Source organism: Ochotona curzoniae, unplaced genomic scaffold, assembly GCF_017591425.1.
Source record: "Ochotona curzoniae isolate NIBS_2020 unplaced genomic scaffold, NIBS_Ocur_1.0 contig_605, whole genome shotgun sequence".
NCBI classification, from domain to species: domain Eukaryota; kingdom Metazoa; phylum Chordata; class Mammalia; order Lagomorpha; family Ochotonidae; genus Ochotona; species Ochotona curzoniae.
Window position 1 is genome coordinate 4,113,582 of NW_024466491.1, and position 13,251 is coordinate 4,126,832.

The window sequence follows — 13,251 nt, forward strand, 5'->3', positions numbered from 1 at the left end:
AGAAGCCAAGGGCTCATTGAGTAAGACGTGACACCGATGTCTTCCTCCTCCAGGTAGAGCTTGACTCACTAAAACTTCCCCACACTGGTTGTCCTCCTTAACTCACGGAATCTGCCCAGAACCTCAGACTGGGGAGACATATTTGAACCTCGCTTCCTGTCTTCAGGTCAACTAGCCTTGCAACAAATCTTTTCTGCTTCCACAAGCCAGTGTCACAGTCCGGGATTCTGTGAGCGCTTCCCGGCATGGCTTGCTGTTGTTGACCATTAGCGACTCAACCAACTGCCAATGAAAAACACCCGAGGAAAAAATGTGTGGTTTCCTCCAAACAAATTCAAGGCTGACAGTTATCAGGAATTTCCGCGGGGTCGCTGCTGCGAGGCTTGAGATGGGAGCGGGGGATCTGGGGCTGTGTCCTCCTCACAAAAAGTTGGGCCAATCGGCTTACTGCTTCACCTGGGGCGAGGGGCGTGCGCCTCGACTTCCCAAGCAGTCTTCTCTACTAGTCCAAGTTCGAGGTGCGTCTATCGCCTGGCACCCCAGCCTCGGGGCCTCCCAGCCACCCTCCCATATACACACACGCACGCATGCACGCCGCTCCCGCCCTGGCAGACCTCGGGGGCCGGAGACACCCACCGGCAGTCCTTCTCAAACTCCTTGGACTCGTCCGTGCAGTGGAAGAACTTGCCCTTGAACAGCTGCACGGCCACCACGGCGAATATGAACATGAATAGCATGTACACAATGAGGATGTTGAAGACGTTTTTGAGGGAGTTCACCACGCAGTCAAACACAGCCTGCGGGGATTGAGAGAGAAAGAGAGAGAATCTTCCACCTACTGGTTCACTGCCTAAATAGCCAGGGCTGAGCCAGGAGGCAGGAAACTCTCTCCGGGTCTCCCGCCACCTGCTGCCTCCTGGCGTTGGGCCTGGGAGCCGGGAGAACTTGGATGTGGGACAACAGTTGCTCCAAGTATCGGCCTCACAGCATCACCGGCTCAAACACCAATCCCTACTTGCTCCCACACCCCCTGGGGAGACGTGGGGGGGGCATGACAAACATCTGGGAAATGCAGGTTATCTTGTCAGTATGGGCGTCCTGAGGAGGGACAGGTCATGGGGTGATGGAGGCGGGCCAGAATCCCACATCCTTGTTTTTCAGCTTGCAAGTCGGCCTCCTCCTCTCCAAGGGACACTTTTGTGAGTTAGGAAAACTGCCCCCCTGCTGGGCAGTTGTAGTAACGCTCTGGGCCGTGCGTGGGGACCACAAGGCCACACCTGGACTTCCCCCTAGGCAAGCGTCCATGGCAACGCTGACTACCCATCTCACCTTGAGCTTTGGCAACCGCTTGATGGTTTTAAGGGGTCGTAGCACCCGGAGGACTCGGAGGGACTTGATGGTGTTGATGTCTTTTCCTTTGCTGTTGCCGCTGTGGCGGGAAGGGACGTTAGGGTGGAAAGAAGGGAAAAAAGACAGTGGCCGTCAAGCATGGGAGAGCGGGGGTGAGAGGCCCATTGCTCCACGTGACCACACCCTCCAGGGCCTGGGAGGGCTGGAGCAGCCCTGGGCATGAATGGTCGTGGCACCTGCCGAGCTGAGTTCTGGAGACAGTCCGGGAGCAGGTGGATCCTGGCTTTTACTGAGGACCCCACATCCCATCCGGCCGGCCCCCAGCAAGGTGGGATGCAGAAGCCTGCTGCTACAGCATCCCAAATTCCCACCTGGCTGTTTTCAGAAAAATCCCTGTGTGCACAATTTGAAAGGTGATTGTGTGTGTGTGTGTGTGTGTGTGTTGGATGGGAGGGAAGGTCCTTCCAGTGGCCTGGTCCAGAAGTCCCTGGGCCCACAGCCAAGCAGACCCCAAGCACTTACAACGCCTAGGGTTGTTTTCTGAGTCCCGGGGTGAGGCACCCCAGGGAGTACCTGCTGCCCGTGGCACACCTCATCCCCATTCCCCAAGGGGAGCACTTCGGTGGTGGTCGGGAACTTGGGGGAACAGTCAGTCCTCCAGGGCTCATGGAGATGGAACCACAGCCCTCCCTCCCATGCCCCTTGGCCACCTGTCCTCCTGGTACCCAATGCCCACCACACCCACTTCCCATCTTCCGATTCCCCCCCCCCTCCTTCCAAGTTATTCTGCAAGGTCAGAGACCACAGTGTCATTTGGCCCTAACGAGAACCCTCATGATTCCACAGAGGTCAAGCATGAAGTCCCTGGCGTGGCATTCAAGGCCCTACCTAACTCGCCTTCCCCCCACAACTCCCACCCCTGCTGCGGCTCAGACTTCTGAGGTGGGGATGCGGGGGCGAGGGCCTGGCAGAGCCTTGTCCAGCACCTGCCGACCCTCGCTTATTCTCAGGTCCAGGTACAGACAATCAAAAAACCAAAATGTCCTAGCTTCTCCCCCGGCCCCGCCTTAAGCTTCCAGGGATGCACTGGCTGTGCTGAGGTCACGTGAGAACTGATTGATCTGGAAAAACCACTTCCTCCAAGCTGAGACACGCTCTGGGTCGTGAGCGGGGAGCAGCGACGAACCCAAGGTGCTCGTGGGCCGGGCACACACATACACACACACGGAGACAACTGCTTCAAGCATCCCCGGGATTTCGGGGTGCTGCCAGACACTGCCATCTTTGCTCAGACGCTGGCAAGGAAAGTGTCAACATCTTGTTAGCGACTGGGTGGCCTCCACCACTGGCCCATCAGGTGCTGGGGTGTGCACATGGAGGCACCCCAAAAAGTTCATGGAAGGATAGAATTTAAAAAGATTCATTTGTTTTGGAGTTTTTAACAAGAAATCTTGAAATCCATGCATGTCCCCTTTCCCCTCATAATATACATTTTCCAAGAATGTTCTGGAAACCCTTGGAAAGGGCATGCATGCATTTTAAGGGGTTTCTGTTTGTTAAAAAAAATTTTTTTTTTTAAACATTCTGTTCCTTCCACACTCTGTAAGCACACTAGAATGGCCAGGGTGAGGTTCCCCCGTCACAGGTTCATGGGCCAGCACGGGAGACGCCTGTGGTTTGTGGTGTGTGTGGACCAGGTAGAATCCTAAGGATGTTTGCGGTGTAGACTGTGCCAGGAATTCTCCTCTCTGGGGAGTCTGAACTGCCCACAACCTCTGGTCCATTCCTTTCTACATCCGGCCTGGGCAGAGGAGGGGCGGCTGTGACCCCCGACCGCCCACCTGCTCTGTCCCCAAGCAGGGCAGGCTGCCTGAATATTCCAGACAACAGGACAGAAGGCCATGGACGGCGGCCCAGCATCAAGGTGGCTGCGCCAGGCACAGAGAACAAGAGACAGAATGAGAGAGAGAGAGAGAGAGAGAGAGAGAGAGACTTTACCGTGTACTGCTCCTGGTGACGTGTGGCGTCGGAGAGAGAGACAGACAGACAGGTCGTAAGCGGCCTCAGAGGAGAGAACACGGAACAGGTACAAACACACGCGCCCACCTGCCCGCCCCCTGCACCTGCTGGGGTGTGGGGGAGGGAAGGGCGCAGCCTGGGACGCAGTCTAGACGCACGCGCCGCGCACATCCATCCTTCCCCGTGGAGGAAGGTGGCCCAGGAAGCTGCCTTTCCAGGAAGCCGGGAGGGCTGCCCCTCCACTGAGGTCGAAGTTAAAAGTCAGGGCCAGGGGCTGGAAGAAGGCCCCGCTTTCTCTGGTGTGTGGATTGCAGGGTGGGAGGCCTGGGCTTGGATCTGCCGTCCCTCCCCGACTCTGAGCTGGGAGACCGGTAGGCGGGTGCCGCTGTGTGGATGCGCCCTTTGCCAGCAACGCAGCGGGAGGGGACTTTGAGGTTCTCCTCAAAGTTCACAGATTTGGGTATTTTTTTTTGGGGGGGGGGGAGTTTTCGCAACAAAGTAAACCTGAAAAAAAACAAAAGCCTCCAAACAAAGAAAAAAAATGTGTTCAAGACGGAGAGATCCTTGCTCTATTGCCTCACTCCCACAAAGCCTGCAAAAGCCAGCTCTGGCCCAGGCTGAACCCGGGAGCCGGGAGCCCCATCCTGGTCTCCCACCTGGGCAGCAAGGACCCCAGCACTTGGACCTGCTGTCTCCCAGGGGGCCGCAGTCAGGACTCCACCCGCAGGTGGCAGGCTGCGAGCTTTGGATTATTCCCTCCCCCATTCCGTTTTTCCCATTAACTTCCAGAAGTTCTCTTGTATGGCAGCGTTCTGAATGCCAGGGTGGTTGCCAGCAGGGCAGCCCCCACGCCCATTTCCCAGGTGAGCAAACTGAGGCAGGCGAGGCAGTGGGTGCCGAGACAGAGACTCAGACCCAGGTGTGCGCCTCTAAGGTGAGTGTGTTTGTGTGTGTTTTCATGGGAGGGGCTGGGGACTGCTTTCTGCATGGAGGAGGGGAGGGCTTTTTCCTTGGCTTCCTGGAAGTGCAGTTCCTGGGGGTGCGGGGGCGGCTCGGTCCAGGTGCTCGCTCTCTCGCTCGCCCGGTGGTCCAGCACAGGGCGGCGGTGAAGGTGGGCGTCATGATCTGTGAGATCATGGCTGAGGGCTTCACGGGATGGCGTGGTGATGGGTGGTGCCGGACAGGGCTGATGGGCGGATGGAGCAGGTGCGCGCGCGCGCGCACACACACACACACACACACACACACACACACACACAGATTCGTGGGTGAGGTGGAGATCCTCAGAAGAGCTTGTCTATCCCTAGGCCCTCCTGTATTGCTGCCGGGGAGCACAGGTCCCCCACCTCCATCTTGGGGGGCACACCCCCAAAGGGACTGCCTCTGCTCCCTCCCCCACCCCACTGGGCATGCCAACTGGGGGCTGTGGGCAGATCCTAACCCTGGGTTTTGGCCATGTTTATTTATTTATTTATTTAATCTGTGAAATGGGCCTCTTAGCACCAGCTCCAGCTCTCCCCGTCTCTCATGGTGGCTGTGTGAAGCTCACGGCCATGCAGGGGGTCCGTCCCCCCTCTGCAGCTTCTCTTGGGGAATGAAGCTACCGGGTAAAAAAAAAAAATGGCTTGATCCAGGCGCTAAGCCAGCTGCACTGGGCTGACACACCCAGATCCTCTCACAGGAAGGGGATTTGTCTCCCCACCCCACCCCGGGCTTGCTGTACAATTAGCTGCTCCCAAATCCCATGAAAAGACGTGGTGGGAATCGCAAAATCCTGTTAGCTGTTGAAGGTGCGCAGAGCGCACACGGCTAGACTCGCCTGGCTGCCTGGCTTCCACGCTGCCTACGCCGCCCTCCTCTCTTTTCCCTTTTAGTCCAGTGTTTTTCGTGGGAGGGAGGGAACTTCCTACTTGCAGAATAACCTGGCTGTGAATCGTGGGCAGCCTAGCCTGTCTGTTGGCACAGCATACAATGGCAAAGGCTTAGCCATGGGAAGTTTTGCTCCTGGGTCAGCTGCTGTATGTGTGTGTGTGTGTAGGTAGGCAGGGTGGCCCCCCCCAAACTCAGTGCTACCATTTCTCAGCACCCACAGATATCTGGTAAGGAGATTCATCATGTGGATGGGGGGGACAAGGCCCACACCTGCCGAGCCTTGCAAACTTGGGGTGGGGTGTAGGGGAGCAGCGAGGGGACCATGGGAGCCTCTGTCCAGGGCTTTGGCACAGCAGGCTAGGGACCAGGTGTCCTGGTGTCAGAGTGAGGGCAGAAGTGTCAGGCCTGAGAGGGGCCAGGGGTGGACAGGGGACAATGAATGAGGGGATGGGAGAGTCACAGAGAAGAGGCAGAGACGGGACACAGTAGAAACGAGGGTGCATGTCGGGTCCTGTGGCTGAGGTGTCCCCGTCATGTGTCCCCCATCGGAGAGCCTGGGAGTGACCTGTGCCCTGGCTTCTCACCCCACTTCCTGCTAAGGCAAGGAACTGGTGATGGCTCCCACCACCCCATGTGGGAGAGCTGGGGTGGATTTCCTGGCTCCTGCTTTTAACTCCTGCCTTGTCCGGCTGCTGCAGGCGCTGGGGCTTGGGGGGTAAGGGAGCGAGCTAGCGGGTGGAAGTGCTACCTGCCGGCCTCTCGGATAACACCCCAAACCCCTAAAGCCCGAAACCAGGGCTCACCCAATGGGAACACACACTCCACCTTGTTGTCAGGTTATATTTCTCTGCGTCCCAGCGCACTGGGCCACCCCCGGCATTCCCCCCCCCCCCCGGGTTAACAGCACCCCATGACATTCCTGTTTTTATCTTCTGCTGGTTTTATTGACTGGGGGCTGCCTTTTCATTTGAAGGACACTGGCTTCATGCCACATTTCCCTTTGATTTGCTGTGTGCCTTATTCTTACCATTAATTATGTGCTAATATGAACAATACTGTTAAATCATAATAAGGCCAAATGCTCTGATTTCAATTTTTTTCCCTAAATAGTCATCCTTTCTATTGCTCCCGGACTCATACGACTATTTTCCAGCGAGGGAGAGCGGGGGGGAAAGAGAGGAAGACTGAGAGAGGGAGGCAGGAGGGGGGACCTTGGATTCCCCACCCTCATGGCGCATCTGCCACCGCCCCCCAAACCTCTCAGAGATGCCCAGAACCTTCTAGACTTCTTACTCTCCTAACACTGCCCGACCTCCTTGTGCTCCTGCGGGAGGATCCCAGGGTGGCCTATTTCAAACCTTAAGTGGGTCACCCCTTGGGCCCTCCTGACAAACGTACCCCCTTCCCCGTGACGTGGACCCTCCCCACGTGCCGAGAGGGGAGCCAGCAGGTCAGGGCCCGGGGGTGGGGAGCCCCACCTTCCCACTCCAGGGGCATGGGGAGTGTGAGGTAGGAGTCCCAGCAAGGCCCTCCCCGTGGGATGGACATGGTCAGGGCCCTGGGGCTGGTCTTAACATGAAGGGCTCACGAGGGCATCTTGTCCTGCTCCCTGCAGCCACAGCTTGAGGACTGCACTGCTCAGCTCATGGCCGGCTCTGCTGGCAGGCTGCTGTTCAGCTACTGGGTGCCATGTTGAAATGGCTGCTCAATACCTTGGAGGTAATTTTGCAATGACCCACCAAGAGTTCAGGTGCCATCTTGGGATGGCCAGCCAGCTCCTGGGTACCACGCTGCATTGACTTATCTGGAACCTGATTACCATCCTGGAATGGTCATCTATACCTTGGGTGTCACCCTGGAGCTGCATGGTGGCTCATGTACCATCTTGGAATGCCTGGGCAATCCTTGGGAGCCATCTCAGAATGAACGCCAAGAATTCAAGTGCCACCTCAGAACGGCCACCCAGATCTTGAGGCTACATGATGACCCAGGACCTCACAGAGGCCACAGTGCCGCGGCCACCACCGCGGGGCCGTGGGGGCAGAGCGCACTGGGAGGGGGTGTGTGTCAGACTCTCAAGCACATCCATTTCCTGCTTGCCTGTCTTTCAGGGATGCCCCAAAGAGACAGCAGGAGGGAGATGAGATGTTTTTGGCAAGGTTCAGTCTACAGAAAGCGGCACAGCAGGAGGGTAGAGACCTGGCCGGCAGGGGTGGGGGGACCCTTGCTGTGCTTGGGGGAGAGGGCAGAAGGCAGGGGTCCCGGCTCCTCCTGCTTCCGTGGTGGGCGTCATGCAAACAGCTGGTGGCATGCAGGCGCACCCTGCTCCCACCTCCTCTTCCCCATCGCCGCACCCCCCAGGATGTATCCCCCTAGATCATAGGAGTGGCCCCAGGCTGGGGGTGCGAACCTCCCCAACGGGGTTAGCTGGGAGACTTACGTGAAAGCGAAGGCCACCAGGGCCCCACTAACCACTATGAAGTCAAGAATGTTCCAGAGGTCACGGAAGTAGGCACCTTGGTGCAGGACGAGCCCTAAATCAATCATCTGCAGGCGGGGGAAGAGAGGCCACTGAGACGTCGGTCCTTGTCGTCTCAAACCCCAGCTGGCTTCCTCCTCAGAGCCACCAGGGGGCGCCAGCGAGCACCACAGCGGGATCCCGCCTGTGAAGCCCCCCACCCAGGGCTCCACCCTCAGACCTCCCTGTCTTTGCTTCCCTCCTCCCCACAGTGTCACCTGCACCGGGGGTGACACTCCCGGGAAGGGTTGGGGAGCTTGAAATAAATCCCTGGGGACCCTGGCATGCACTCACCTTGATCACCATCTCAAAGGTGAAGACACCGGTGAAAACATAATCAAAATACCGCAGCACCTGGGGTGGGGTGAGGCACGAAGAAGGGTGGGTGGGGGAACTGGCAAAGACCCTGCCCACCCAGCTTCTCTAAGAGGCACGTGTCATGAAGGACACTGTCCAGCAGAGGGCAGCAGATCCTAAGCAATTCGGCTAGGAGGATTTCCTTAGCCTTTTTTTCTTTTAAATTCCCTAAAGTTTTCTCCATCTAGGGAGAAGAGTGAGGGGCTGGGAGGTATGTGAGCCCCCAGGGTGTTGGTCCTGCTGGACCTCCACGGCTGGAAGTCATTTTCATGTTGTTTCTTTGGAAACACAGGGACCTTTCCCCTGGCCTAGCCCTCGCCGGGGAGGGTCTTTGTCCCCCTGCCCCAGCCGCTGCCCCAGTTCAAGCCTGTGATCCTGACTGTGCTGGCCCTCCAAGGCCTTGCTCCCGACTCCCCCAGTCCCAGCTCACATCCTGCAACACGGGGCCCCACCTCCCATCTGATTCCCTCTGTTTCCTCCTTTAGGGCTTGACTCAAGATCTGGTGTGGTGCGGAGCCATTCATTGAAGCTACGCATTGCCTTCCGACCTCCTGCCCTCTGTCCCAGTGTCAGTTCCCACAAGGACAGGCATGTCTGCCCCTGTGCACCTCCAGCTCAGGCAACACAGCCAGGTGGGGAAGACACATGTGCTAGAGAAATTCATGCCGTGACCTGGGGCCGCCCAGGATCCCATGCAGCCACAACTCACGTTCCTGTTCTGTAAACGGGCATCAAGAATCGAGGCAGCCAGTGGGGCTGCTATCTCAAGAGAGTGGACACGGGGGAGTGCAAGGGGGGAGAAGAGCCGAACAATCTGGCAGTGGGCGTGCTGCACAACAACCTCTCCCTTCCAGGGACACAGGTTTGGGTGTTGTGAGGACTCCTGTCCAGCAGATGGCAGCAAAGCCTTACGGAGTTTGCTTACCAAAGGCCAGGGTGCCTTTAAACATTTAAAAAAATTTGTTTCAGGTGGTGGGTCTCAGGACGGGGCCTCTCATGCCTGGATCCCAGACAGCCGCCATGTGCACATGCTGAGCTGTTCCTGGACCTCCTGGGCTCCGGGGGTGCTTCCTTCGGGGTGAGTAGACTGAGGGGGGAGGTCTCCGGGACTGGGCAGGTCGGGGACCCACCCGCCGCCCTCATTGGGTGGTGAATGGGTTTTGGGAGGGGTGCGACCGTGGGCCTGGGAATTTAAACCTCCAGCAGCCTCCTGGCAGCTGGTGGGTCTCAGGACGGGGCGTCTCATGCCTGGATCCCAGACAGCCGCCACGTGCACATGCTGAGCTGTTCCTGGGCCAGTGCGCCATTTGGTGACAGGCTCTGCCTACTGGCCGCCCGGCCGGGGAGCTCTGGGGATTTGGTTCTTTGAGTCGCTGCTTAATTAGCTTCAGGTTGAACCCATTGTGCTTCTTGGACCTGCAACAGGCAGTAACTCTTCCTTTGTAAAACTTGTAATCACTAATAATGCTGAGCACCAAATACCAGTCCATGCAGAAGCTATGGCTTGGGGCTTGTCCTGCAAAAGTAGCTCCAACAGCTGGCTAATGTGTCAACTAGTGTTGTGGGCTGAGGAGTTGATTCTCATTTGTTAAGCTTGGCTCCTGCAGGAAATGGGCTTGGAGGCTAGTGGCACCTGGTCTGTCAGACTCAGTAGCATCCAATTGTTCTGCTAGAGGCTTGGGGAAAAGGTATATATGGCTGGATAAAGGGAGGCAGAGAGAGACCTCTTCCACCACTACTGGTCTCCTGTCGGTGTCTGATTCCCTGACCCTCGCTGTGTCCATGCTACTGGCTCTGCTGGTCGGAACAAACTAGTAATGGAACAGAGTAGATCAGGCACGACTGAGCATACCTTAGCCCACAAGTAAAACTAGAAAGCAGGAGGGAGCAGAGGTCATGCCGAGCTAGGCTCTTGTACCTACTGGTCTGCGGGAGCCAGGGATGCTAAGCCACTGTGTCTAAGGCAGAGTTCGGGACAGGGGAGGGGCTGTGCCAAGCTGAGTCAGAGCAACCACTGGCATGCGAGTGATCTATGGCTGGGAACAGGCCCGGTTGGGGAGCAAAGGGGACAACCCTAGTTGGGCTGAGGTTCCCACCAAGAGGCGCGTGGCCTGGAAGGGGGGCTACGTTCTGATCTGGAAACACTTGTAGTCTCCCTTGGCACAAGTGTGGACTGGGATTGGATGCACCGAACCGGGCCGGACCCCAACACCCCCTGATGTCCTGGAGGACCAGGGCAGATGTGGGATGTACTAGGCAAGGTCACAAACCCCTACTGAGCCATGTGTGAGCCATATGTGGGTATGGACAAACCATGGCTGGGCTGGAACATCCAACAGCAAGAACCAGATTGGGTGGAAGGCCAGTCAGGAAAAGCCATAGTTCCTGCTATGACAGGAGGTGGACTGAGTAGGGTTGGCTCATGGGCCTACTGGTAAGCGTGAAACCTGGCATTGGGAGAGGTTCTGATAGAGGAGCCTGGACAACTCCTCTGGCAGGACACAGACCAGGCAGGTAAGCACAAAAAACATGATAGGAAACAGCCCAGAAAAGGCCATGGAAAGCTACACAGTGGCATACAATTGGCACACGTGGGGGTAAGACCAGGCTGAATCTGTCCACGTCATCCACTGGCAAATCCAGGCACCAGTGTGGGTCGACCCAGGTTCGGTCGCAACAAAGACTAGTGCACAATAAGGAATGCCAAGGTGAGGTTGCCTGTACCAGAAGGGACCGCAGCGCCCAACCAGCCTGAGAACAAGAAAGGAAGTGGGCAGAGCTGGCAGGCGAATAAGGGAGGGTTCCTTTGCAGGACAGCTACTTCTGCAGGAGAGCATAGGCTGGGATGGGGGCAGAGCAGACTAGGCAGAGCTACCACACCTGTGCGCCTCATGTGGACTAGATCAGGGAAAAGCCGGGCTGGGCTGATTATTCCTACTGGTGCAAACAAAATTAAAGTGGGCGAGGGTTGTTTGGGCTTAGCCACAGCATCAGCTGGAATCTGAGAGTGGGAGAGGCCTGGGAGGGAAATAGTGGGCTCATCCCTCTTGGGTTACCACTTCCACGGGAGGACATAAAACTAAGATAGTGGCTGGAGTGGAATGGGGTGTGGGACAGACTGGGTTACTGCTACACTTACTGGCAAACCAGGGTAGGGGGCGGGACTGGTGGGGGTTATTGTGGTGGGAGGGCGGGACAGGGAGGCAGCTAGCGGTGGGCGTGGCATGCATGGCTCAAGGCCTGGGACTCTGGACTCTAGGAAGGCAGTGTGATCTGCTGCAGCATTTGGGTATACAGTAGGTGCCTATTAAATGCATGTTAAATCACGGAATGAAATGGGAACAGAGAGAGGGCGGGTAGCCGCGGCAGCCAGGAGCTGTGATTCCGGCGAGTCACAGATGAGGCGCGAGAAGCCTGCCACACCAGTGAGAAGCTGTGGTCCCCTTGGCTGTGGGGGGGGCCTCTCAGCTCCTGCCGGTGGGGGCTGCTGGGGTCTGGCCTTCTGGGACCACGTTCTCATTCCTTCCGTGTTGAGACTTGCTAATTGTGGAGATTTGCTCCCTGAACCAGACCACCAGTTGTCCAAGGGACCCCAAAATCTTGGATGTTCTCGGCAGACTTCCTGCTAAGCCTGCAGCTGCCTTGCTGGTGAAGCGTGCCTGGACAAGGGGGAGGCAGCTTCAATCTCCTTTCTTTCTTCAGCGGTTGTGGCCTGAGTACAAAGTTCTGTCCAATTCCTTTTCTAGTTAGATCTGTTTGTTTACTGGTATTGGTTTCTGTAACCCGTCTTTACTTATCCTGTTGCCTGAGACCTGGCAACCATTGTCCAAATCCCTTGTGCTCTGTCATTGGAAGCAGCTTGTATGCTGTGGTTTAGTTAACTGGTAATGTTCATCGGCTTGCTTGCTTGCTTTGCAAAAACTTGGTATAAATTGCCCCGGAAAATTTCAATAAAGTGTGCGCAGCTCCACCCCGCCTTTGCATCCCCACTGTCCCACATTTCTTCTTGGCACGGATGGCACACCTCCAGTCCCAGTTCCCACTAGAGGGACCCCCCAAGACTTCCATCCTGCTGGCCACTCCTGAGTCCGGCCTGAAGAGGCAGCAAGGAAGGGAGGGCAGGGGCCATGTGTCCATCCAGCCTCTGTCAGTTCCCTGGGGCCTTCCCTGCCCACCTGGGAGGGGGCCGAGTATACAGTGGGCGCTCCATGAATGCTGGAGTTCCAGAAGCCAGGGAGCCTCCCTAAGGTGGCATTTGGCTTTGACCCTGAACCCCAGGGGCTATCTGTGGTCACCAGCGGGGTGAGGGACCCAGAGCCCAGTGAGGGTTGGTGGAGGCTGCCCCAAAGCTCAGACTGGGTTCACGACACACTAAGTGAACAGGAACTCTGAGGGAACCCTATACACCCCCCAAACCGTGTAGGCTGCATGTTCTGAGCCAGAAATATCTTTCACTCAAGTCTGCTTGGAAACGCTTGGAGGCCAGGAGAGGACCCCAATTTGTCTCACACATAGCAAGTGCAGTCCGAGTGTGGTACGCCTTACTTCTCACCTCGGCTCATGCCGTCCCTGGGTCCCATGAGGGAACTCCAGCCTCAGCTGAGACCCCAACATTGCCTTGCCCCACCTCATTCTGAGCCCCACCCCTGCTGGAGGCTGCACTGGCCTGTCTCTTCCCCAGTCCCGTCCTGCTCTGTCCCAGATGGAGGCAGGCCGGAGCAAGCTGGTCCCCCTGCCCAGGAGTTGCTGCGTGGGCACTCACGTTGTTCCGTGGCGCGTTGGGCTGCACGGGGTCCTCGGCGGCCAGGGCGATGCTGCTCATGGCAATGACCATGAGGATACACATCTCGAAGTAGCGCAGGTTCAGGATGTAATGGCACAGGCGGCGAAGGCTGAGGGGAGGCGGGTGGCCCGGCAGAGGCCGGCTCAGGCCGTTGTTCCCACGAGCCACACCCAGCTGTTACAGCCCTGTCCCTTCAACCAGGGGGGGATGGCCTTTTGGGGTTCTGGAGGCCCCAAGTAGGTAGGTAGGGGACCCCAGTCTTTATTCCCTGCTTGGATTGCAAAAAAATATTGCTGCAGAAACCAGCATTGCAAAGCAATGCCAGGATCCCATATAGGTGCTGGTTCAAGTC

The 13,251-nt window shown here is 57.2% G+C and overlaps 1 protein-coding gene across 2 annotated transcripts in view; it reads right to left on the reverse strand.

The window, feature by feature from the left end:
* CACNA1A (calcium voltage-gated channel subunit alpha1 A) overlaps positions 1-13,251 on the reverse strand; it is a 131,596-nt gene that overhangs the window by 27,526 nt on the left and 90,819 nt on the right. For both annotated transcript variants that reach the window (XM_040990668.1, XM_040990669.1), the window contains 5 exons: positions 12,879-13,008; positions 8,054-8,113; positions 7,682-7,788; positions 1,330-1,429; positions 637-797 (listed from right to left, as the gene is read on the reverse strand). In XM_040990668.1, coding sequence (XP_040846602.1) covers positions 637-797; positions 1,330-1,429; positions 7,682-7,788; positions 8,054-8,113; positions 12,879-13,008 — 558 coding nt within the window. The remainder of the gene's footprint in view (positions 1-636; positions 798-1,329; positions 1,430-7,681; positions 7,789-8,053; positions 8,114-12,878; positions 13,009-13,251) is intronic.